The sequence below is a fragment of the Chiloscyllium plagiosum genome, chromosome 7 (assembly GCF_004010195.1).
Source record: "Chiloscyllium plagiosum isolate BGI_BamShark_2017 chromosome 7, ASM401019v2, whole genome shotgun sequence".
NCBI classification, from domain to species: Eukaryota; Metazoa; Chordata; class Chondrichthyes; order Orectolobiformes; family Hemiscylliidae; genus Chiloscyllium; species Chiloscyllium plagiosum.
Window position 1 is genome coordinate 2,341,403 of NC_057716.1, and position 25,294 is coordinate 2,366,696.

The following is a 25,294-nucleotide window of genomic DNA, read 5'->3' on the forward strand; positions in this document are numbered from 1 at the left end:
TGTTCGAAACACTGAACAAATGACTGGTTGCATTAGATGCGTATACTCCTCCAGAGAACCACTGATCCGATGTTATCCAGGAAGTCTGAAAACTCCAGTAAAATTCTACATATGCAATTGGATTTTAATATGAATGTGTTCGCGAAGAGGGTTGTTGTGGCACAGTAGTAATGTTCCTTACTCTGGACCAGGAGGCCCAGTTACAAGTCCCACCTGCTCTAGAGGTGTGTAATGATATCGCCTGAGTAGGTTGATTAGAAAATTTCTGCCAACTGTCCACTGCTAAGAGGCTAATTTCACTGATTCTGCAGATCAACAGTCTGTCAGTTTTTGAGGGCCTATCCCGCTCACTGATACCTTTGAGGAACGATGTGCATTTTTTTTTTGTATGTCATGAACAAGTGATTGTTCTACAACCCACTGCACGAAAAATGCCTTAATTCTGCTTAAGCATGCAGCTTCTGAATTCCGGTGTTGTAAATTGCATTACTTGAAACTTCGCAGTCTTACACAGGAATGTCGGTATTGCTGTCCATTTGTTGTCCCTAATGTCAGTCTTGTACTGTTGTAGTCCATATGGTGTTAGTACGCTAGTAGTTCTAGTAAGAGAGCTCCAGGATTTTGACCCAACGACAATGAAAGAATGGTGACATAGTTCCAAATCAGGGTGGTGTATGCTTGGTGCGAAATCTTCAGGTGATAGTGTTTCCATGTGTCTGCTACCCTTGTCTTTATAGGTGCTGGGGGTCATGGGTTTTGAAAGTAGGTTGAGTTGATGTAACATTAATGCATCCTGTTGATGGTACACATTGCCATCACTGTACATCAGTGTTGAAGTGAATTTGTTTTGGGTAGATGAGATGCTATACCAAAATGGGTTGCTTTGTCCTGAATGGTATTTGAGATGCTCGTGTTGTTGAAGTCGCACTTATCCAGGCAAGTGGAGGGTCATCTATCACACTCCTGATTTTTGTCTTGTGGTCAATCGTTGAGGAATCAAGAACTAAGTTGCACATCTCTGGCCTGCTCTCGTAACAACAGAATTTATAAGACTGGCCCAGTTCAGTCTCTGGTCAGCTTTAATCCCCATGATGTTGATAGTGTTTGAAATATCTCCACAGAAGCTGATATCCTGTCACCAAGTCACCCTTTATTTACACGTCGAGAGTGTGGTGCTGGAAAAGCACAGCAGGTCTGGCAGCATCTGAGGAGCAGGAGAAACAAAGTTTTGGTATAAGCCCCCTGAAATGTCGATTCTCCTGCTCGTCGGATGCTGCCTGAATTGCTGTGCGTTTCCAGCACCACACTTTTGACTCGATTGCCAGCATCTGCAGTCCTCACTTTTTTCCTCCTTTATTTACATGTGCACAGTACATGGACTCTGACCAGTTAGCTTAGAGCCAGTCCCTAGAGAGAGGAGAATCTCTGAGATTGGCTCCCTGATTGACCTCGGGACAAAAGCCCCAATCAAAAAACTCTTACTCAATGAAATTCACTTTGCCCCTCGTTCCAATCAATACAGTGAGGGATTCAAGGATATTCATGCATTGAAGTAAGCAGGATATGGTTGGATTCTATCTCTGTTGAGATGGTGATTGCCTGCCACTTGAGTACACTAACTTGCTCAGAGGCTGTCCAGGTCGTACCCTCTACCTGTGTCCACCTCTAACTATCTACTTCTGATACTCCCCTGCGCCCCTACATAATCTGTAGTTCCCTGTACCCCCACATCTAGCCCTAAAGAAGGGTTAATACCTGAAATGTCAACTTCTCCTCCACCTGTGCTGCCTGGCTTGCTGTATTAAACTAGCCTCCTGTTTGTCTACTTCTAATTAACTTGCTACTTAGGAACCATTTCTGAAATTTGTCCACGTCTTGCTGCATACGGGCACAAACTATTTCAGCATCTGAAGTCTCAAAAGCTGTTCGATGTTGTATAACCAAATGTCTTCATTTCTCGTCTTTGTGATAAAGTGACTGAAGATAGTTGTGTCTAGGAACACTTGCAGTCATGTCCTGGGGCTGAGATGATTGTCCTGCAGCAAGAATAACCACCTTCCTTTGTATGACATGGAGAGTTTTCACTGATTCCCATTGATTCCAATTTAACTCCGGCTCCTTAATAATACTTTGATTCAAGGACAATCTCTTTCACCTCACCTCTGAAATTCAGGTGTTTTGTCCGTGTTTGGATGAAGGCTATCATGATATCAGAAACTGAGGGAGCTTGGCCAAATCTATACTGTGCCAACGAACAGTCATGGACAGATTGAGAGTTTTAAAATAAATCTGTCTCGATTCTCACCACCTATCCATAAAATGATTAATTAATTCATTTTAACAAAAGAACAGTAGGGGCATATTTTCCTCATTGCCTGTGTTTGTGGATTCTGACTTTGAAAGGGCAGAATAACACAGATAAAGTTAAAAGCAAAAATAATGTTTATTAGGGCAGGGGAGATCTGATAACAAAAACAATCTTACAAGCATACATGGACAGATGGAATCAGATGACTGAGGTACAAAAATAACAAGTGTGCGAGTTTATCAATGTCCTTGCTTTAAAAATGGAGTCCAAAGTTGGAGTTAGCAGTCTGGAATTCCTGAGGTTCTGAAGGAGCGTCATTGGTTCAAAATGTTAATGGTTTCTCTCTCCAGCCCTTTGTTTCTGTTTCTATTTCAAACTTTCAGCATCCACAGTAATTTGTTTTCATTTCACTGGAATTCCTTTGTGGGGATGGATTGTGTGACTCAGCAGCATAGAGTCATAGAGATGTACAGCATGGAAACAGACCCTTCGGTCCAACCCGTCCATGCCGACCAGATATCCCAACCTAATCTAGTCTCACCTGCCAGCACCTGGCCCATATCCCTCCAAACCCTTCCTATTCATATACCCATCCAAATGCCTCTTAAATGTTGCAATTGTACCAGCCTCCACCACATCCTCTGGCAACTCATTCCATACACGTACCACCCTCTGTGTGAAAACATTACCCCTTAGGTCTCTTTTATATCTTTCCCCTCTCACCCTAAACCTATGCCCTTTAATTCTAGACTCCCTGATCCAGGGAAAAGACTTTGCCTATTTACCCCGTCCATGCCCTTCATAATTTTGTAAACCTCCAGAAGGTCACCTCTCAGCCTCTGATGCTCCAGCTGAGAATATCTTCTCTTTAAAACTCCCTTTGCAAGTCCCTTGAGGGGGTTGTGTTGAAGTGTAACTTCTGCTTCACTGGGCGACAAAAGGAAGTTTTTACTTGTAGAGTGCACAAATACAGATGGTGGTGTTTCCTTTTTAGCCCAGAGCACGGGGTTTTGTTTTTGGCAGTAAATGTAGCATAAGGCAATGCTAACCACTTCAAAATTACATAATGAAAGTCATGAACATGTGGGTGAAGAACAAGAGTAGGCCATTTGGCCCCTTGAGCTTGCTCCACTAATCAGTGCAAACATAGCTGTTTTGTGGTTTGAGTTCCACACTGTCATCTATCTCCACTGACCTTTGTTCGGCTCAATATTGTAGGAATTGAGTGACCAAGCTTTCTCAGGTGTGGGGTGATTGGCAGGTTGGTGGTGGCAAAATAGTTACCATCAAAACCGAGGCTTGCTGAAGACAACTGCCTTTGGCCCATTCTATAGGTTTAGTGAAAAATTATTAACACATAACCTTATAAGATAGGTTTAACTTGCAATTCTATTGTGTTAGGGCTTTTCTTGGAGAGAGTCACCTCTGTTGCAGCTCCTAATACAACAGTTTAACTTGCAGTCTCATCAGGAGGACCTTGAAGCAGTGATTGGCTGATTTTGATGGCTTCGAGCTTCAGGAAACTTACCTCAAGGTCCAGTCATGTGACTACAGCAACTGTCTTTGTGGGGCTGTTGAATGTGTTTTTTCAATCAGTCACTGAATATATGTATTAACAGTTTTCTTTACTCCGTTTGTGACAGAGCAAGTTTATTGTTTTTTGTGTTGCTTGGTAACACTGGCAGTGACACCTTCCATCACTATGCTGATGATCAAGAATAGCCTGACTGTATGGTATTTGGTTGGGTTGTATTTTGCCTGCTTTTTAATGTGCTTGGGCAATTCTCCACTTTGCTGAGTAAATGCCAGTGTTGCTTTCTTTTAATTCATCATGGGATATGGGTATACATGGCTTGGCCAGTCTTTATTCTGGGTGGAGACCCATGGTGGATTAGTTACTGAGCACCTCTAGCTGAGATGCTTGAAGGTGCTTCAGTCTTATCTTTTGTACTAATGTGCTGGAATCTACCATCATTGATAAAGGGGATAATTATGGAACCTTTTTGTTCTGATGAGTTGTTTAATTGTTCACTAGCTATCAAGCCTGGATGTGGCAGGACTGCAATGCTTGGATCTAATCCTTTGCCTGTGGATTTGCTTACCTATGCCTTATGCATGCTGTTTATGCTGGTTGGTAAGTAAGTAGCCCTGTGTTGCAGCTTCAGAGTTTACACATCTTTTTAGGTAGGCCTGCTCTTGAATTCTGGTGTTCTCTTCTGCAACTCTACATGGGAGTATAGGAGCAAAGAGGTCCTTCAGCTGTATAGGGCACCGGTGAGACCGCACCTGGAGTATTGTGTGCAGTTTTGGTCTCCGCATTTGAAGGAGGACATTCTGGCTATTGAGGGAGTGCAGCTTAGGTTCACGAGGTCAATTCCCAGAATAGTGGGAGATTGGAGCGACAGGGCTTGTATACACTTGAGTTTAGAAGGATGAGAGGGGATCTGATTGAGATGTATAAGATTATTGAAGGATAGGACACTCTGGAGGCAGGAAGTGTGTTTCCACTGATGGATGAGTCCAGAACCAGAGGACATTGTTCTTAATGGTCTACCCCTTATCTTTAAACTGAGTTGAGGAGAAAATTATTCACCCAGAGAGTGGTGGGTGTATGGAATGCTCTGCCCCAGAAGGCAATGGAGGCCAAGTCTCTGGAAACTTACAAAAAAGAGATGGATAGAGCTCTTAAGGATAGTGGAACCAAGGGTTATGGGGAAAAAGCAGGAACAGGATACTGATTGTGGATGATCAGCCATGATCACAATGAATGGTGGTGCTGGCTTGAAGGGCAGAATGGCCTACTCCTGCACCTATTGTCTATTGATTTAAAGTTAACCCCCTAGCTTTGATGGTAATGATAGCAGGGACTTTACTGAGATTACAGATTGTAGTTAAATACAATTCTGCTACTAATGGCTCACAGGGTCTGTTTGAAATCTCTCCCTTTCAGTTCTTGATAGTGGCCATACAACACAATGGAAGCTTTCTTCAGTGTGAAGACAGGACTTTGTCTCCACTTGAGCTGCACGGTGGTCACTCCTACTGATACAGTCATGGGCAAGTGTATCTGTGACAGGCAGATTGGTGAGACTGATCTCAAGTCAGTGAGCCCTCACTGTTTGCTACACACTTAGCTAGTACCATGTCCTTTTACAACTTGGCAATCGAGTCACCTTTGGTGAAGGTCATTGAAGTTCCCAACCTAGAGGAGATTCTATGCTCTGTGTATAACGTGAGAGAGTACAAAAGGAGGGGCAGCGTTTGATGGTAGTCAGCAGGAGGTTTCCTTGCCCATATTGACCTGATGCCATTACAATTTGAGTGCCCGAGTCAATGATGAGAACTCCAAGGATCTCTCTGTCCCAATTGGATACCACTGTGCTGCCACCTTTCATGATGATTATCCAGATTTGCTTATGGATCAACAGAAATTATATTGTTTTGGAGATAGAGGAGTCCTCCACTATTGTAACACCATTGGGAGCAGTGGATACTGCCTCTTTTGAGTGATGTATTTAATGACTGCAACAGACTAGACACGGTGGTGCTTAGAGCAGAGGGACTTTGGAAAGCCTGCCAGTGAACTAAGTTGAATCGCATTTCTTTAGACACTGCTAGTAATGCACAGAGGCCTTCACCAGATATAGTTGGTCGCACCTGTAACGAGGTAGATGGGAGGTGGACAGTGGCTTGTTCGGGAGGTCGGGGAGTTTGGGTGCAAGGCCAGGGCCATAGGATAAGTGGCTTTTTATACTGCGTACTGAGTTCCTGTGAATGAGTCGGTGGGCCTTCGGGAACAATGGGCCCATGTGAATTCAGTTAAAACTCTGAGCTGCCATTAAATCTCTGTGGGCTTGGAAATGATTGATCTCAAGTGACTCGTTAATGAGCCAGATAGATGTTCCACTAACAGTGGGTGGGATTTGAGAGTTATACTGTCTTTCCTGCACCCCCATTTTAAATGTGGGACTGTTTGCCTGCTGTTGGCAATTTGACATAGGCCTCCTGCACAGAGGTGGGCATTGAGGACGACTATGCCCTCAGTAAATTTGAGGCACAAGGTCAGACGAAACATACTTGTTTCAGGAGTGGACTTTAAGATTATCAAATTGAATGGTTCCCCAATATGATGGCAACCACTGATGAACTTAATCCTGAAGTATTGTCCACTATGGTCAAAGATTTAAAAACCAGGAGATCTAGAAGGTATACAAAATTTGAGGGAAACATTTTTAACCTGAAGCATATTGAAAATATGGTAATTACTATGCCAAGTCACTGAAGTAAACACTATACATATGTACAAGAAATAAATGGATGTATTTCTGAACAGAAGGGACTTACTTGAGAAGTAGGGTTAATTAAATGAAAAAAAAGATTCAGACTTGTTGGTGCTGATGAATTTTTCAGATTCCTTGAAAATGTTTTGTGTTTTTGATGTATGGAAAATCTGATTTTTTCAGTGAACTGCAGAACAGCAAGTCAACTCTAGGATTCCAATGATAAATACAAACTATTCCTCATCACGATTATAGTTTGATTACTATGCCAAAATATCCAGATGCTATCAGAAACAATGTATGACTTCAAAAGAGAGATATGCTACAGAACTGGTTTTATGGAGCAAGAATTCTTTTGACCAAAACCAAAATGCATAACTAAAGTAAATTCAAGGTGAAACTAAAAGATAAAGCATACAAAAATGCAAAATAAAACAGATTTTTGGGGAACAGAGTAGATATAAAGTACAGCAAAAGTTGAAAAGCAGATAATAAGAGCTCAAAATGAACTGACAATATGCCCTGAACTATAGCTTTCCCAGGTTTTTTTGATATAGGAGCTATTCCTATTGGTTAGAAAGTTGCAAATGTCATTCCACTCTTGATAAAGGAAAGAATTGCAGGCGAGTTAACATTTCTTGTTTGGAGCTACTCGAGTCTATTGTGAATGAACAATGACTGACACCTTGAAAGTTTGTCAGAATGTCTTTCAACATCAAATATTCCGAAATGGTGAAAAAGCAGAAGTGAAGGAGATGGTTTCAAGGTCCACTGTAGATCATTAAAATATCATTGACAGACACAGAAAATAAAAAAAGGAGAGAACTTTTATTGGCTTCTTATATCTGAAGGGCTGCTAAAATACACTGTAGAAGTTACTCTGCACTAACAGCACTGAAAATAGTTTTGGGCCTTAGACCTTAGAAACACTATACTAGTCTTGCAGGGAATGTAGCATACATTCACCCGAATAATATCTTATAAATACTTACGTTAAATAGCAAGAAGAGATTGAACAAACTGGGGTTTTGTTTCTGAAATTTGGAAGGGTATGTGATTTGATGGAAGTATTGAAAGTATTGGGAATCGGTTTTGCTCAGTTGGCTAGATTGTTGGTTTGCAGAGCAGTGTGATGCCAACAGCTTAGGTTCCATTCCCATCACCGATTTGAGGTTTCCATGAAGGACTCTGCTTCTGAACCCCTTCCCTCACCTAAGGTCTGGTGACCCTCTTGTTAAATCACTGCCAGTCCCTGCTGTCTAATAAGAGAGCAGCCCCTTTGGTCTGATAAGACTATGGCGACAACAATAGACAGTATTAAGAAGAACAGGTCAGAAGAGCGATAGGAAAGCTATTTATGTTTATTGGTGTACCTAAGACTAGAGAACACCGTCTCAACATTAGAACCAAACAAGGAAACAATTTTACAACTTATAGAAGTATGGACTCTCTTCCACAAAGAACCAGTTGTTAATTTTACATCTGAACATTGTTATCCAAAGATATCGAAAGAAGAGGTGTGGAGCAAATGTTAGTATTGGGGCAAAGCAATCAGTGAACTCGTGGAAAGATGCATGGCAAACTAAATGGCCTTTTCCAGGTCCTATGCTACAAGACTGAGCGCCTGACCTTGGCCATTTTTCTTTTCAGCAATTCCATGACTTCTGTCCACATTTGCCAGGGGGTCTATGTGAAGAGCTGCTGAGTACAATTTTACCTCCACCCTTTGCTGATTTGAACCTATGCTATCTCAGATTAACATGGCATTGTGGTCTGACTTTACTACATTGAATTATTTACTGGCATTCTTTCTAAATGAATACATCTCAGTTGCTTCTTTTCAAGTCTGTGTTTCCAGCAATTTCTCCTCATTCACTAATCAGAGATATTAAGCTCCCAGATCTGTAACTGACTGACTGGTTTCCTTCTGCCACCTTTCTTAGAGTGGGAAGTTGCAGATGTTACTCCAATCTACAGGATATGATATACTAATGACCAGATAATATATTTCAGTATTACTTGAGATATAAATATTGGCAACGTTGTTGGGGAGACCTCCTTACTTTTCAAAGCTGTGCCATGGGATCTTTCTCATGCACCCTAAGTGGACATGGGTCTGTTTTGGTCTAACATCTCACATTAAAAACACCCTTTTAACAGCGTAGTGCTGCCTCAATACTGCACAGAACTGCAACTTAAATTATTTGCTCTAGACTCTGGAGAGGGACCTAAAAACACAATGTTCTAACTTGTAAGACCCTTTCCACCGAGAACCATAATTGAAGAAGTATTCCAAATGGGACAGGAGCTCTGTGATTCAGCAGCCTCCATTGTGGCATAGTTGAAAGTGGAGCATGTCCAATGTTCTGACTATACCTACTGGTTTCTGGCTGGTTGTGGAAGGAGTCACAGAAGAGAAATAGGCATCCTGTGAAGCTAAGAGATAATCATTGTGTGTCACCGTACTGCAGTACAGATTTTTATCATCTGACTAATGAGCACGTGTTGGAGGCCTGGGACCAAGTTCCCTGGCTATAAGCCCTCTTTGGGAAGGAGTAGGGACTTTAAAATGAATTATCTCGGGAGAACAAAGTACTTAAAATGTACTTCCTTTTGTCACTCCCCCTCCCCCACCTCAATCAATCTATTCTCCTCGATTACTGCCAGTTCTGTTGCGAATAGTATGATTTGGATGTGATGTTAAAATGTTGGAAGGTAAACCAACATTGCTAAACAAAGGGCAATTATGAATTTTATATTTATTTTGCTAAGACTGACAAGTTTAATTAATGTTCTGGGACTTTCCCATGGGAGTCAAAGTAATTGTGGAATATTTGGTTATTCTGCATAGAAGCAGATTCCTTGTTGACAGTAGGGTCTAATAATAAGCCTGTGTAGTTGTTTGTAAAAGAAAATACACATTGGGGAATGAGGCTGTAACTATACAACAGAGTTCAGTAATTAAATTATGGGTCTTGTTCAGTGGCAGGCTGTCCAAATATTTCTTCTTCGTATTTACTGATTTATTCTAGAACATGCCTGACATTTAGGCATGTGAGGATTTAAATACTTTGCTGACATGGTAGGGCATGCAGAAAAATGGCAAAATGCTACAGCTGTCTATGTGTCTATGGTGCTCAGCATTTCTCTGATCCTTTTGTCCCCCCTGTGCTTTTTTTTTATGCCTTGGTTATGATTTTCCAGCCTGTTTCTGAACTATGTCAAAGCTCTGCCATATTGCATAAGACAAACCAGGACAGTATATGCACAGTTAATGGTTGGGCCCTGGGAAGTGTGGTAGAACAGAGAGATCTAGGGATGCAGTTACATAGTTCTTTCAAAGTGGAGTCACAGGTAAGCAGGGATGGTGAAGGAGTTTGGTATGCTTAGCTTCATTGGTCAGAGCATTGCGTACAGAATGTTATGTTATGGCTGTATAAAACATTGGTGAGGCAACTTTTAGAATACTGCATTCAGTTTTGGTCACCTTGTTATAGCAAGAATGTTATTAAACTGAAAAGGGTGCAGAAAAGATTTAAAAGTTTGTTACTGAGACTAGAGGGTTTGACTTATAAGAATCTGTGCAGTTACTACCTTTGCTGTTCAACTCATGTATACCTGGACATCGAGGTGCATCTGGGAAAGTTAACAAACGGTTAAATTCACAACTGATCTTGGACGAACCTGTTTGGGAGAGGTCACAGCACAGAAACAAATAAGTGAATAGTTTTAGTGTGGCCTTGCTGTAAATCTGCAGTAGTGAGTAGAGTGGGTTCTTTCTTGATTTATGTTTTATTGAAATTTGTCTCTTGATTAAATTTAAAAATATTTAAGTCATAAGTATTAAGTTAGCCTGGAACAGTGTTTTGTAGAGGAAGAATTTTCTGAATTTTCTGAATCTACAGATTGGAAAAAGCACAAATGGCCCTTAGTAGAGTGATATGCTCTGGTGGATGTGGGACTTTAGAGAGAGTTCGTGTTACTGATGATTATATATGCAATAAATGCTGTTGATTACAAATTCTATCAGATTGAATGGATCGGTTGGAGAGACAGTTAGAGGCAATGAGGAATTTACAAGAGCAAAGGGATGTGATGGATGGCAGTTATAAGAAGGGAGAAACATTGCAGGTACAATCACATAGATGGGTTAACTGCAGGAAAGGTAAGCCTTCTGTGGCTATCCCCCATTTCAAACAAGCGTGCTATTTTGGAAAATGTAGGGGGTGATGAATTCTCTGGGGAATGTAGCATGAACAGACAAGTTTCTGGTATCGAGACTGGCTCTAATGCAATGAGGGATACGTCAGGTTCTAAGAAATCAATCGTGTGAGGGGACTCTCTAGTCTGAGGCACAGAGACGTTTCTGTGGCCAGCAGTGAAATATCAGAATGGTGTGTTGACTCCCTGGTGCCAGGATCAAGGGTCTCAGAGGGTGCAGAATGTTCTCTATGGAGAGAGGGCCCAGCAGGCATCATTGTCCACATTGGAACGAACAGCATAGGAAGGGAAAAGGTTGAGATTCTGAAGGGAGAGTATAGAGAGTTAGGCAGGAATTTTAAAAAGGAGGTCCTCTAGAGTGGTAATTTCTGGATTACTCCTGCTGCTACGAATTACTGAGGGTAGGAATACGAGGACAGAGCAGATGAATGCATGGCTGAGGAGCTGATGTATGGGAGAGGATTCACACTTTTGGATCATTGGAATCTCTTCTGTGGTAGAAGTGATCTGCACAGGAAGGATGGGATTGCACCTGGAGAGCTGCTCAGGAGGATTTAAACTAGTAAGGTGGGTGAGTGGGACCCAGGGAGATAGTGAGGAAAGAGATCAATCTGAGACTGGTACAGTTGAGAACAGAAGCGAGTCAAACGGTCAGGGTAGGCAAGGACAAGATAGGGCTGATATGTTAAACTGCATTTATTTCAATGCAAGAGGCCTAACAAGGAAGGCAGATGAACTCGGCATGGTTAGAAACATGGGACTGGGATATCACAGCAATTACAGAAACATGGCTCAGGGATGGACAGGACTGGCAGCTTAATGTTCCAGGATACAAATGCTACAGGACAGACAGAAAGGGAAGTGAGAGAGGAGGGGGAGTAGTGCTGTACTGAGGGAGGATATTCCCGAAAATACAGCTGTACTGAGGGAGGATATTCCCGAAAATACATTCGGGTGGAACTGAGAAATAAGAAAGGGATGATCACCTTACTGGGATTGTATTATAGTCCCCTAATAGTCAGAGGGAAATTGAGAAACAAATTTATAAGGAGATCTCAGTTATCTGAAAGAGTAATAAGGTAGTTATGGTAGAGGATTTTAATTTTCCAAACATCGACTGGGACTGCCATAGTGTGAAGGGTTTAGATGGAGAGGAATTTGTTAGATGTGTACAAGGAAACTTTCTGATTCACTATGTGGATGCACCTACTAGAGAAGGTGCAAAACTTGACTTACTCTTGGGAAATAAGGCAGGGCAGGTGACTGAGGTGTCAGTGGGGGAGCACTTTGGAGCCAACGACCATAATTCTATTAGATTTAAAATAGTGATGGAAAAGGATAGACCAGATCTAAAAGTTGAAGTTCTAAATTGGAGAAAGGCCAATTTTGACGGTATTCGGCAAGAACTTTCAAAAGCTGATTGGGTGTAGCTGTTTACAGATAAAGGGACGGTTGGAAAATGGGAAGTCTTCAGAAATGAGATAATGAGAGTCCAGAGAAAGTATATTCCTGTTAAGGTGAAAGGAAAGGCTGGTAGGGAATGCTGGATGACTAAAGAAATTGAGGGTTTGGTTAAGAAAACGAAGGAAGCATATGTCAGGTATAGACAGGATAGATCGAGTGAATCCTTAGAAGAGTATAAAAGCAGTAGGAGTATACTTAAGAGGGAAATCAGGAGGGCAAAAAGGGGACATGAGATAGCTTTAGCAAATAGAGTTAAGGAGAATCCAAAGGGATTTTTACAAATACATTAAAGACAAAAGGATAACTAGGGAGAGAATAGGGCCCCTCAAAGATCAGCAAGGCGTCCTTTGTGTGGAGCCGCAGGAGATGGGGGAGATATTAAATGAGTATTATGCATCAGTATTTACTGTGGAAAAGGACACGGAAGATATAGAATGTAGGGAAATAGATGGTGACATCCTGAAAAATGTTCATATTAGAGGAGGAAGTGCTGGATGTCTTGAAACGCATAAAAATGGATAAATCCCCAGGACCTGATCAGATGTACCCTAGAACTCTTTGGGAAGCTAGGGACGTGATTGTTAGGTCCCTTGCTGAGGTGTTTGTATCATTGATAGTCACAGCTGAGGTGCCGGAAGACTGGAGGTTAGCTAACGTGGTGCCATGGTTTAAGAAACGTGGTAAGGATAAGGCAGGGAACTATGGACCAGTGAGCCTGATGTTGATGGTGGGTAAGTTGTTGGAGGGAATCCTGAGGGACAGGATTTACATGTATTTAGAAAGGCAAGGACTGATTAGGGATAGTCAATATGGCTTTGTATGTGGGAAATTATGTCTCGCAAACTTGATTGAGTTTTTTTGAAGAAGTAACAAAGAGGATTGGTGAGGGCAAAGCAGAAGATGTGATCTATATGGACTTCAGTAAGGTATTCAACAAGGTTTTTCATGGGAGACAGGTTAGCAAGTTTAGATCTCATGGAATACAGGGAGAACTAGCCATTTGGATACAGAACTGGCTCAAAAGTAGAAGACAGAGGGTGATGGTGGAGGGTTGTTTGTCAGACTGGAGGCCTGTGACCAGTGGAGTGCCACAAGACTCTGTCCTGTGTCCATTACTTTTCATCATTTATATAAATGATTTGGATGTTAGCATAAGAGGTACAGTTAGTAAGTTTGCAGATGACACCAAAATTGGAGTTGTAGTGGACAGCAAAGCATGTTACGTCAGATTATAATAGGATCTTGATCAGATGGGCCAATGGGTTCAGGAGTGGCAGATGGAATTTAATTTAGATAAATGTGAGGTGCGGCATTTTGGGAAAGCAAATCTGAGAAGAACTTATACACTTGTAATGGTAAGGTCCTGGGGGGTGTTGCTGAACAAAGAGACCTTGGAGTGCAGATTCATAGCTCCTTGAAAGTGGAGTCGAACGTAGATAGGATAGTGAAGATGGCGTTTGGTATGCTTTCTTTTATTGGTCAGAGTATTGAGTACAGGAGTTGGGAGGTCATGTTGCGGCTGTACAGGACGTTGATTAGGCCATGTTGGCATATTGTGTGCAGTTCTGGTCTCCTTCCTGTCAGAAAGATGTTGTGAAACTTGAAAGGGTTCAGAAAAGATTTACAAGGATGTTGCCAGGGTTGGAGGATTTGAGCGATAGGGTGAGATTGAATAGGCTGGGGCTGTTTTCCCTGGAGCGTCGGAGGCTAAGGGTTGACCTTACAGAGGTTTATAAAATCATGAGGGGCATGGATAGGATAAATAGACAAAGTCTTTTCCCTGGTGTGGGGGAGTCCATAACTAGTAGGCATAAGTTTATGGTGAGAGGGGAAAGATAGAAAAGAGACCTCAGGGGCAACGTTTTCACGCAGAGGGCGGTGTGTATATGGAATGAGCTGCCAGAGGAAGAGGCTGGTACAATTGCAACATATAAAAGGCATCTGAATGAGTATATGAACAGGAAGCATTCGGAGGAATATGGGCCAGATGCTGGCAAGTGGGACGAGATTGGGGAGGGATATCTAGTCGGCATGGACAGTTGGACCGAAGGTTCTGTTTCTGTGCTGTACATCTCTATGCCTGAGAGGTTGGATAGGCTGGGACTGTAGGAGTCTGAGGGGGTTTATGCAATTGCAAGGGGCACAGATAAAGTGATTACCCAAGGTGTTTTCCCAATGGTAAGGGTGCCCAAAACTAGAGGGCATAGGCTTAACCTGAGAGGGGAAAGATTTGAGGGACTTGAGAGACAACTGTTTCATACAGAGGGTGATGCATGTTTGGAATGAGGCAAATACAATTACAACATTTAAGAGACCTTTCAACAGGTATATGGATAGGAAAGATTTAGAGGGATTTGGGTCAAATGCAGGCAAATGGGACAAGTTCAGTTTCAGACATCTGTTTTGCATGGACAAGTTGGGCTGAAGGGTTTGTTTCCATGCTGTATGACTCTGTAACTCATTGATATTTGCTTCCTCCTCCCACTTCCTGCAGTTAAGAGACAGACAACATGGAATATCCATGCCTATTTTAACCATCTCCAGGAGGGATCTGACCTGTTCCCCCTTGTAAGTGCATTAGTGATGCTAGATACCAGGGAGGCCTGCCCTATCATTTCTCGAGATAGCAAAGGACCTAAGTTACCCAAAGGCTGATTGCAGATGAACAGTGACATCTGGCAAGTTACTTATTACAGGTTGTTAAAAAGAATTATTCAGCAACTAGATTGAATGCCATCACCAGAATGCTGGGTTAGTCCTTCAAGCTGGTTTACAAGCCTGATTTTCTCCCTCTTCAGATGGATTTCTCAGAAGTCTTGAGAAATTGAATATCAATGTCTACATATATTTCTCTGGCCTTTCCTGTTTATTGCTTGCAAAACAGTCAGAAGTTGGCAGAATACTCTTCATGCAAGATTTCATAATGAGCACGTCATAACTCAAATTGCCCATGTACTGGCATGTATTATGAGGATTAGATTTAAGATGATGTCGAGAGTCGTTGAGATGGATATTAAAATATCACACTTTGCTACTTTTCGCTCTGCCTGACACTCTAGTTTGAAGGCAGAGAAATTTTTTATCTTCTTGTCTTTACTCCTGTTTAAAATCTCCTGCTTTTTCATTTGTCTCAATCTGCTTCTCCAGTTCATCCATAATAGGTGTTTACAAGTCTATCTTTCTTCTTAGCAGTAGAATTCTGATAAGACTGTCGACTGTAAGTGAAATCAGTTCATTCCATTCAAATAACGTATGTCCTGGTCTTTCATGTCCTGGTCTTTCATTCCTTACTTGAATTTTTCCACAGCAGTGAGTGAAACAGGGAATGTGCATTAATTAAGTCCCATTCTCTGGGAAGATGCACTGAGAAACTGTCTACGGGTTTCCAGCGACATGGAAAATTTGACTTGAATGCTGAGGTGGTTTTGCCTTCTGTTTAAGGTTAACATCTCAACACTACTGATGAGAGAAAGTATGTGACAAATGACATTGAGGATAAGCCATGCTTTCCATCATAACAAAAAAGTGACATACATCAGGCTACTGGGGGTGGGATGTCCTTCAATTTTTAGATAAATATCTGATTGGCTTGTAACTGTTTGGGTGTTTTTAGGTGAATTTGATTCATTTTAAAATTGTTGCATATTTTTAGAATGATTAATGCTTGTTAAGGTTAATTTTAGTTGGTACTTGAGGATTACGGAAACTAGAAAATGTAGAGCATCTGTTGCCATGTCACCTTAAGCCAAGATGGATATTGGTATCTTTGTGTAGAAGTCTTTTCCTGTTTGTTCCAGTAAGCACGTCAATCTCAAAATCTTCAACAAGATGACAATTTAACTCCTTTGAACATAAGAGTTCCACTTTTCCAGTAATCAACCGGTTATGACTGGTGGTATCTTAGCACTGAGTTGTAGAAATTGCTGTTTATCTGTGATTTAAAAGATCTCAATGTTAGTTTCCTCAGACTGTATGTTCAGAATGGCTCCCTGCCCCAAAGAGGAGAGACACAGAAAGCTGTAAAGATTATGTGCTGAATAGCATACTAATTTCAAGACATGAGGATTACTTCCCTTCAGCACAAGCCTGGATGTTGTCCAGATCATGCTGCATTTGGCAGTGAATTATTTCTGTATCTGTAGATTTGTGAATGTGATGTTGAATATTGTGCAATCATCAGCAAATGTTCCCACTTGTTACTTTATGTTGGAAGACAGGTTGTTGATAAGCAGCAAGATGATTGGGCCTAGATACTACCCTGAAGCACTCCTGCAGAGATTCCTGGGGCTGAGATGATTGACCTCCAACAACCACAACCATCTTTTTGTGTTCGGTATAATCCCATTCGGTGGATGGCATTCCCCCGATTCCCAATGACATCAGTCTTGCAAGGGTTTAACATTACACTCTGTTAAATACTGCTTTGATGTCAAGGGTAGTCACCTTCCCTCCTGAGTTTGCTGTTTTATTTTCCCCGTCTTTGGACCAAGGCTATAGTAAAAATCCTGCAATGTGGGTTACGCTAGTCAAGCCAACATATTTTGCAATATATTTCCAAATCCAAATGGTGTGAGGTTTGAAGGAAGTCTTGCACATGGTGATGCTCACAAGCATCTCCTGCCCTTGTCCGTCGAGATAGCCGGAATTGTGGGTTTTGAAGGTGCTGTCGAAGGAGTCTTGGTGAGTTATGCAGTGAATCTTAGAGATGGCACACATTGTAGCCACTGTCAGTGGTGAACGGAGCAAATGTGGAAAGTGGTAGATGGGGTAATGATCAATTGGGCTGCTTTGTCCCAGATTGTGACCAGTTTCATGAATGTTCTTTTCTGTTGATAGCATTTCATCATTTAGTTAATGATTGATAATAAACAGTGTTCGATTTGTCCCGCTTTTTATGAATAGGAATATACCTAGACTGTTTTACATTGAGAGGTAGATAGCAGAACAAACAGCTTGGTTAGGGGGTGCACCTAGTTTGGACAAACAGGTCTCAAAGATTAATTCAGGAATGTTGTTTGGGCCCATAGCCTCAGCAGTATCCAGTGACTTCAGCTGTTTCTTGATATCTCATGGAATGAATCGAGTTGACTGAATGCTCGATATCCATGGAAGAAATAGAAATGGATCATCCACATGACATTTCTCGCTGTTGATGGTTGCACGTGCTGGGCTCCTGCAGCACTGAATTGGCTGGAAATGGGCATCTGTGATGTCTGGGTCCTCAGGAGGAAGCAACATTTGACAGTGCTTGTAGAATTAGAATTAGATTTTATTGTCATGTGTACTCAAGTACAGGGATACAGGAGTACAGTGAAAAGTGTACACCATTCCTGCGGCCATCTTAGGTACAAAGATACCTTAGTACAAAACCTTAGATAGAAAGTAGAAAAATAAGGACATCAAGTTAAAAGTTCAACATTGTAGTCCTTCTTAAGTGCTTAGCCGTGCTGGGTCTCACTCCACACAAGGATTCAATTTCCTTAATTCGGGGCTTGATAACTCGCTCTCCCCCACATGTTCTCACTGTCCCTCTGTGCTGGCTCGATCTCTCCACACACGGTAAGTAAATTAAAGTAAGAAAATAAAAAACTGTGAAGGAAGAAAAATAAAGTAATAGTGGGTGGAACAGGGTCCCACAATGCTGCTCTACTACTCCTCTGCCATCTTGGAGATCAAAACTGAACTGAAACTTCTATTTAAACACTTAGGCTTTTAAAATGCGTCAAAGGCTCTAGATGGTTTTTGTTGGTTGTAGTTGAACAGGATCTGTCAACCATCCTTCACACCTGTCAAAACAGTTTTAAAGAAATATTTCAGTATTTCAACTTCTATAACATGTGTATTTGTTTCCACAGCTACGCTTTAGCAGATGAAGCCTACAGATCTCTAAGAGACCAGGACAAAGACCAATGCATACTTATCACTGGAGAAAGTGGAGCTGGCAAAACAGGTATCAGTACAATTTATCTCTAAGCATCACAAAGTTTTAGTAGGGTTTTTTAAAACAATGATCCTTTTATTAAGGTTACAGTACAGCAGCTCATTAATTGGTTCTGATTGATGACATGGTCCAGTTGCATAAGCTGTGATAAAACCCAATTGAGGTCTTTAAAACTATGAATAGGTTTTGACAGGATGAAGATAGATAAGATGTTTTCACTTCTACAGGAGACCAAAATTGAAGCAATAAATATGACAATGTCATTAATAAATCTAATAAGGAAACAAGCGAAATGCCTCTGTGGTTAAAATATAGAATCTGCTACGAGGTGAAGCAGTTGAGGCAACACAGAGGTTAGATTGGTTAACAGACTGAGATCCATATATTGGATTAGGCAACAAAAGACTTTGAGATTTACAAGTATTTCATTGTGAATCTATAGGTTAGCACAAACACTACATTCTTCATGTCCCTTCTGTACCTTTGCCATGCCCAGAAGCAAGACACATACTGGGGAAGAACACAACACTTTGGGTTTATCAAATATCTAATTTTTAAAAATCACCAAATGAACAAAAAATAAAAATTGCCCATGTCAAAACATCAACTCTCCTGCTCCTCAGATGCTGCCTGACTGGCTGTGCTTTTCCAGCACCACACTTTTTGACTCTGATCTCCAGCATCTGTATTTCTCATTTACTCCCTGATAGGAATCAGTCAAGTAAATTTTCTCTGAACTGCTGATAAAAGGCCTGTCTGTGCTGTATCCCATACAATTCTGTGCAATGGCTGTAATAGGTACTGTGGTATAAGCTGTTTTGTTCTGAAAGGGTTAATGCTGAGGAGTGCAAAACGTTGTATCAAGTCATGTGTCATAAGGGCCTTTCGGTAGAGAAGGTCTAGATCTCCTCAGTCTTAGTAACAATACCCATTGTACATTGTAATGTGTATCTGATTACTATCATACAATAATCTCCATTCTGTTTAAGGCAAGATCCTCTTCTCATTACACTAGCCGAATGGTTTGCCTCTAACGTGCCATATCAGGAGACTGTGTAAATCCTAACACAAAAGATGGCAGCAGATGTACTTTATGATGACCAAAAGTCTAGCTAGCTCAGAGCGTGATAAGCAGTGGTTAGGATTAATCATGTAACATGTACCAGTGATTAAAACAGAGCTATTTTACCACTTTTCCCACTTTGTTCTGAAGATTTTGGAGTTTTTTTCCTTTAGATGGCATGAATATTGTAAGGAGCTCCAACCCTGCTGAGAATAAAGTCCTTCTATTGAGCAACTGCTGAGGCAAAAATTGAAACGTAATCTAATACTTCCACAGCATTGTTACAATATTGTTTTTGGTGGCCCACGTGATTGCAAAGTTTTGGGCGGTTCTAGGCATGCAATCTCATAAGCTCTCCATAAGTAAATAATATTTGGGCCATAAATCACCTTCACTTGACTCACACCCAGCCTGTAACCAAGACTGGGTTGGAAAAGCATAAATTGAGATTGTTCTGTTGAGTGCTTGACAGTGTTTTGTGGTTGATTTTCTTTTTAATTTCCTCTTCCCAAACCATCCCATGGGGAGGTACCTATTCTCTAGTTAGTGCCTTCCTGTAGTAGGATGCAAACTCACTGACAGGATAGGTGCTTCTTTATCAGTGTCCTCTGTCAGGCCGGCATTTTCAGTATCGAGTCACTGATTAAGATCAGTCAGCTGTATTGGGCATGCCACATGGTCCACATGCATGATACAAAATTTCCAAAATAAGCTCTACTCTGCACTTCCTCTTGGCAAGTGGTTATCTTCATGAGATATCTATGTTGCCCCAATACTGGCTTCTTGAGCATCCCCAATTGTAGTCACTCATCATTAGTAGTTGTGCTTTTATTGCATAGCGATTTTTGAGAACAATTGTAGCTCAGGTTGACGTTCTGGATGTAGGTTTGCTTGCTGAGCTGGGAGGTTCATTTCTGGATGTTCAGCCACCCTACTAGGTAAGATCTTCAGTGGGTCTCAGGTGAAGCAGTGTTTTCTGCTTTCTATTGATATGTTTGAGTTTCTTTGGGTTGGTGATGTAATTTCCTGCTGTGATGTCATTTCCTGCGGTCTTATCATTTCCTGTTCTTTTTCTCGGGGAGTGGTAGATGGGGTCGAACTTGATGTGTTTATTGATAGGGTTCCGGTTGGAATGCCATGCTTCTAGGAATTCTTGTGCATGTCTCTGTTTGGCTTGTCCTACGATGGATGTGTTGTCCCAGTCGAAGTGGTGTCCTTCTTTATCTGTATGTAAGAATACTGGTAGGAGAGGGTCATGTTGTTTTGTGGCTAGTTGATGTTCATGTATCCTGGTGGCTAGTTTTCTGCCTGTTTGTCCAATGTAGTGTTTGTTACAGTCCTTACATGATAGTTTGTAAATGACATTAGTTTTGCTTGTTGTCTGTATAGGGTCTTTCAAGTTCATTAGCTGCTGCTTTAGTATGTTGTTGAGATTGTGGGCTACCATGATGCCAAGGGGTCTGAGTAGTCTGGCAGTCATTTCTGAGATGTCTTTGATGTTGGGGAGAGTGGCCAGAGTTTATGGACATGTTTTGTCTGCTTGTTTGGGTTTGTTGCTGAGAAATCGGTGGACTGTGTTCATTGGGTACCTATTCCTTTTGAATACATGACATTTTATTGCATAGGCCCTAGGCCATAAGATTCTCTTCTAAAGCCATTATGCCTCTCTCCCTCCTTTTAAAATGCCCCTTAAAGTCTACCTCTTTGACCAATCTTTTGGTCATCTGCTTTGATATCTCCTCATGATACTCAGTGCCAGATTTTGTTTGGTAACGTTCCTGTCAATGAGAGTTAGCTTAAAGTTATGCTATGTCAGTGATTAATAAGTGTATAGAAAATAACTAATTAAAACATCTGCGAATCACTTTTCTATGATTTATTCATTCATGTTCTATGCTCTGCATAAAATGTTTTATTATTAGGTTTTGTAAGTATTTGAAAAGTTATCCTTTTTTAATGGCAGGACTGGGGTACTGATTTATGGTGATTAAGCCAATTGAATTGCAATTTTAATCGGATTTCATTTATTTTACCAGAGTTTTGGAAATCATATTCTGAATTCCATTTATGTTACGACGCAAATCATAAAACAGTGCTCCTGTAAATTGTAAATATTAGAATGAATGCATTTGAAAGGTTAAATTCAGTGTTCCAAGGAGAAATAATGCATTGGGGATAGATTTTTTTCAATTTTCAGGTTTAGAAAGAGGCACTATTCAAGTCTACATATGAAACATGGTGTTAGAAGTGAACAGTTGAAATGGTATGGATCTCCAGAGCTGTAAGAGAGCCAGGTACTATGAGAAACAACAAAGAAAATGTAGAATGGCAGTCTGTAACTTTGTACTGCTGGGTGTGTCAGGATGGATTTGAATTGTCCCATCGTCATGCATGTGGAGTTGAAAGGTGATGAGACAATTTTGCCATTGAGACTGGAAAGTATTCTAGTATAATGACTAGCCAGAGTTGAAAGTAAACATGAACAAATTAGAATAGCAACTCTCTTTTAAAAAAAAAAGGGGAATTTGAATTCTTAAAGCATATGTAATTTATATACTGAACTCTGAAATTTGCACCGTGTAAACTGCATCATGATAATCTCACTCTCTCTACCTTTAAGATGCTCTTTAAAATATATCCTTATTACTATATTTTTGGTCCCTAGTCCTAATGTTGCCCTTTGTGACCTCATGTCAGTTTCTTTTTGCAATATTGAGTCCACACAAACCACTTAAAACCTCATCAAGCTGGCCACTAAAGCACTACCTGGCCTACATGTGGCAGAGGCCAAATGGCATATTTCCAAGCCCATCATCTGCTATCTTGGGATGTTGTCTTAAAAATTAGAGCTATGTAATGTGATTTAGGACATGTTAGAGGTGCTATATAACTTCAGCTTGTAGATGGGTACCTGTTGGTATTTTATCCTAATAACCATTGTTCACATGTCACATGCTTTTAGGCGGTCAGCAAACCTGAATCTGATCTGACCCTGTTCTATCATGGTAATCAAATCTTTCAGGTCCCATAATTGTTTGAGAATGGGAAGCTGGCTGATTTCACCCATTCTGAGAGCACTGGTATTTGATATAATTCTACTCTACTGTTAACATGTCTGAACATGGATAATACAACAAAGACAATGGCTACAAACTGGATCATTCGTGGTCTTGTATGACTCACCAAATCACTGAACGAGAATTTACCAAGGCAAAGGTTGGTGGCCAACTGACAAACTGAAGAAGCCTATGTTGCAGTCTTAACAGTATGAAAACAAATTGACTTAGCGGATATTAGGTCTTCCACCCCTTTATCCCAGGATAAAGAGCGCATAGATCCAGATGTAGGTAGGAAAGGGGCATTGGGTATGGAGGGTTTGCCACCTTAAGGCGAGGGAGTGAATAGTGGTGGAAAGGTAGGGGTTAAGTTCTTATGGGGTGGAAAGAATGATGGCGGCCGACAATCTTGTTGGGATTGGTGGAAATCCCCCAGATCTACCCTTTGAAGATAATGCCCACCTTCTTTCCTGCAGTTGTAAAGGCTTGTTTTTGGGGAAAAAAAAGGCAACCCAACTGTTCTGTGGAATGGCCAGGGTAATATTAGGGTCAACTGAACTTTTAACAAGATCATTTGATCCTTAATTACTTCTCTGCATATGGTGGGCAGGTTGCCAATTTCAGTGGCCTACCCTCCCCCCCCCCCCCCCCCCCCCCCCCACCCCTCCGTAGTTTGTAGGTGAATTTTGGGGTGGGGTGGGATGGGATGATGATGGCCTGGGTACCATATTTTACATGCCATCTGCCATAAACCGAGCAGGTCCTATTCAACTCTATAATCTGAAATAACTTAATCACCAGGTTAATTGATCTCCCTTGAATAAGTTGTGCAATAGATTTTCTGATCAGAATAGAGTTGATGCAGCAAGTAACAGGTTGATGGGAAATAGTTTTTTTAAAATTTCTGGCTCCCAAGTGAAATTGGGCTGCCTTTCTGCAGCAAATTGTATGATAGAGTTTAGTACTTAAAGCATTAATGAGAACTCAATTCCCATTTGTTCACCATTTGGAGAGCAGACTATGTAATTTTTAAAGTAATGGTTACATGTTCAGAGCTTGCGCAAGTTAATTGGACAAAAAAACAAAGCTACAACACTGCCACAGATGTAAAAAAAAAATTGCATTTAAAAAATACAACTGTACTAATTGTTGGAAGACAGCTGGATGTTGTGTGCAGTTTGACAAGAGATGACTGACTGTAAAGTTCATGTGTGGAAATTGAGAAAAATAGGAAGATTTTAAGAAATGGAGTTGCAAGTATGTTTCCTGGATGCTAAATTCTACAACCAAAGTATTGTAACCTTAGATTACGGTCTAGTATCATTCACAATTTTCTTGGATTTGTGTAAGGGTTTAAAATGATAGGTAACAATGCACCGAGAATGAAAATGCTAAATTGTAAGCAGCTTTGAAAGGAGCTTTAAACAAAGTTGTCATTAAATTTCAAACTCTGGCTCTTCATTTGTTAATCAGAATTGATATTTTGTGAGTGAGTGAATTAAACGGTTACTTGAGATTAACATGTGTTCAATATTTATGCTTGCTTCTTGCTCGTAACACTGAAAGGCCAACTATAAATTCTTTATCTGCTACTTCTTTTGAAGTGGTAGGCTGGAGAAGGATTTTCCACCTGAGCCAAGTCATTGACATAGGTATAAAGGATATGGGCCCTGACAATATTGCAGTATTTGTACTGAAGATTTGTGCTGCAGAACTAGCCATGTTCTTTGCTGTTTGTACAGCTTCAACACTGACATCTGTCCGGTGATGGGAAAAATTGCCCAGATGTGTCCTGTCCACAAAATGCTACCTGACCAATTACTTCTCTATCAGTCCATTTTCAATCATCGGCAAAGTGAAGGAAGTTTTGGTTGACACTACTAATGAACAACACTTAGTCAATAATAACCTGCTCACTGGCACTCAGTTTGAGTTTCACAAGACCCACTCAGCTCTTGTCACCAAGGCAGCATTTACCGATTTGTGTCCTTAAGGAGCCCGAGTCAATCAGAATTAGAATGGGGGCTGGTGGGATGGAAGTCTTGACTGATTAGAGTCATACCTAGAACAAAGCAAGATAATTGTAGTTGTCGCTGGTTAATTATCTCAGCTACAGGGTATGACTGCAGGATTTCCTCAAAGGCTGACCATCTTTAGCTGCTTCAACAATGATCTTCTCCTCTTCAAGGTGGACAATACAGTCTGGCTCAGTTAATGAATCCCCATGTCACATGAATTGATTTATACAATCAATTTATAAATTGATAGAGTAACTCATCTCCTTTCATTCCAAAGCCTGATAACCATCTACGAGGCTGGAACACTCTCGATTTGCCTGGACAGGTGCAGCTTCAACATCACTCAAAGCTTGACATCATCCATGACCAGGCAGCTAGATTGGCACCCCATCAGCACTTCCAACATTCAGTCCATCACTAATGCACATAGGCAGTAGCATGTACCATCTACAAGGAGCATTGCAACAATTTAACTAGGCTCCTTTAGACAGTGCCTTCCAAACTTGCCATCTCTACCATTTAGAAAGATAAGGGCAGCAGATACATGAGATGGCCACCACCTGCAAATTCCCTCTAAGCCACATGCCACCATAATTTGGAATGTTATCACCATTCGTTCACTGGCATTGCAGTGAAATCTTCTTAATCCCTCCCTAACAGGTTACAGCAATCCCCAAGGAAACTAGTTCAAAATGACAACTCACCACCACCTTCAGAGCAATTACGGATGGGAAGTAAAGCCTGGCTAGGCCATATCCTCTGAGCACATAAAAGAAAATTGCATTCTTACCATTCCTTGGGCTAAGCAGCCTCTAATGTTTTTAAATCCTTTGAAATTTTCCATGCTGTTAAAGCGAATTTATCTTTCAAACAATGGCTCAAAGTTACAGTTTTGAACTTTTGAATTTTGGGATATTAAATAGTTGACATCTGGAAATTTGTA

General features: G+C 41.0%; 1 protein-coding gene across 7 annotated transcripts in view; it reads left to right on the forward strand.

Moving 5' to 3' along the window:
* The window catches only part of myo1b (myosin IB), a 272,630-nt gene that overhangs the window by 88,039 nt on the left and 159,297 nt on the right, over positions 1-25,294 (forward strand). For all 7 annotated transcript variants that reach the window (XM_043692877.1, XM_043692881.1, XM_043692883.1 and 4 more), the window contains exon 4: positions 18,129-18,223. In XM_043692877.1, coding sequence (XP_043548812.1) covers positions 18,129-18,223 — 95 coding nt within the window. The remainder of the gene's footprint in view (positions 1-18,128; positions 18,224-25,294) is intronic.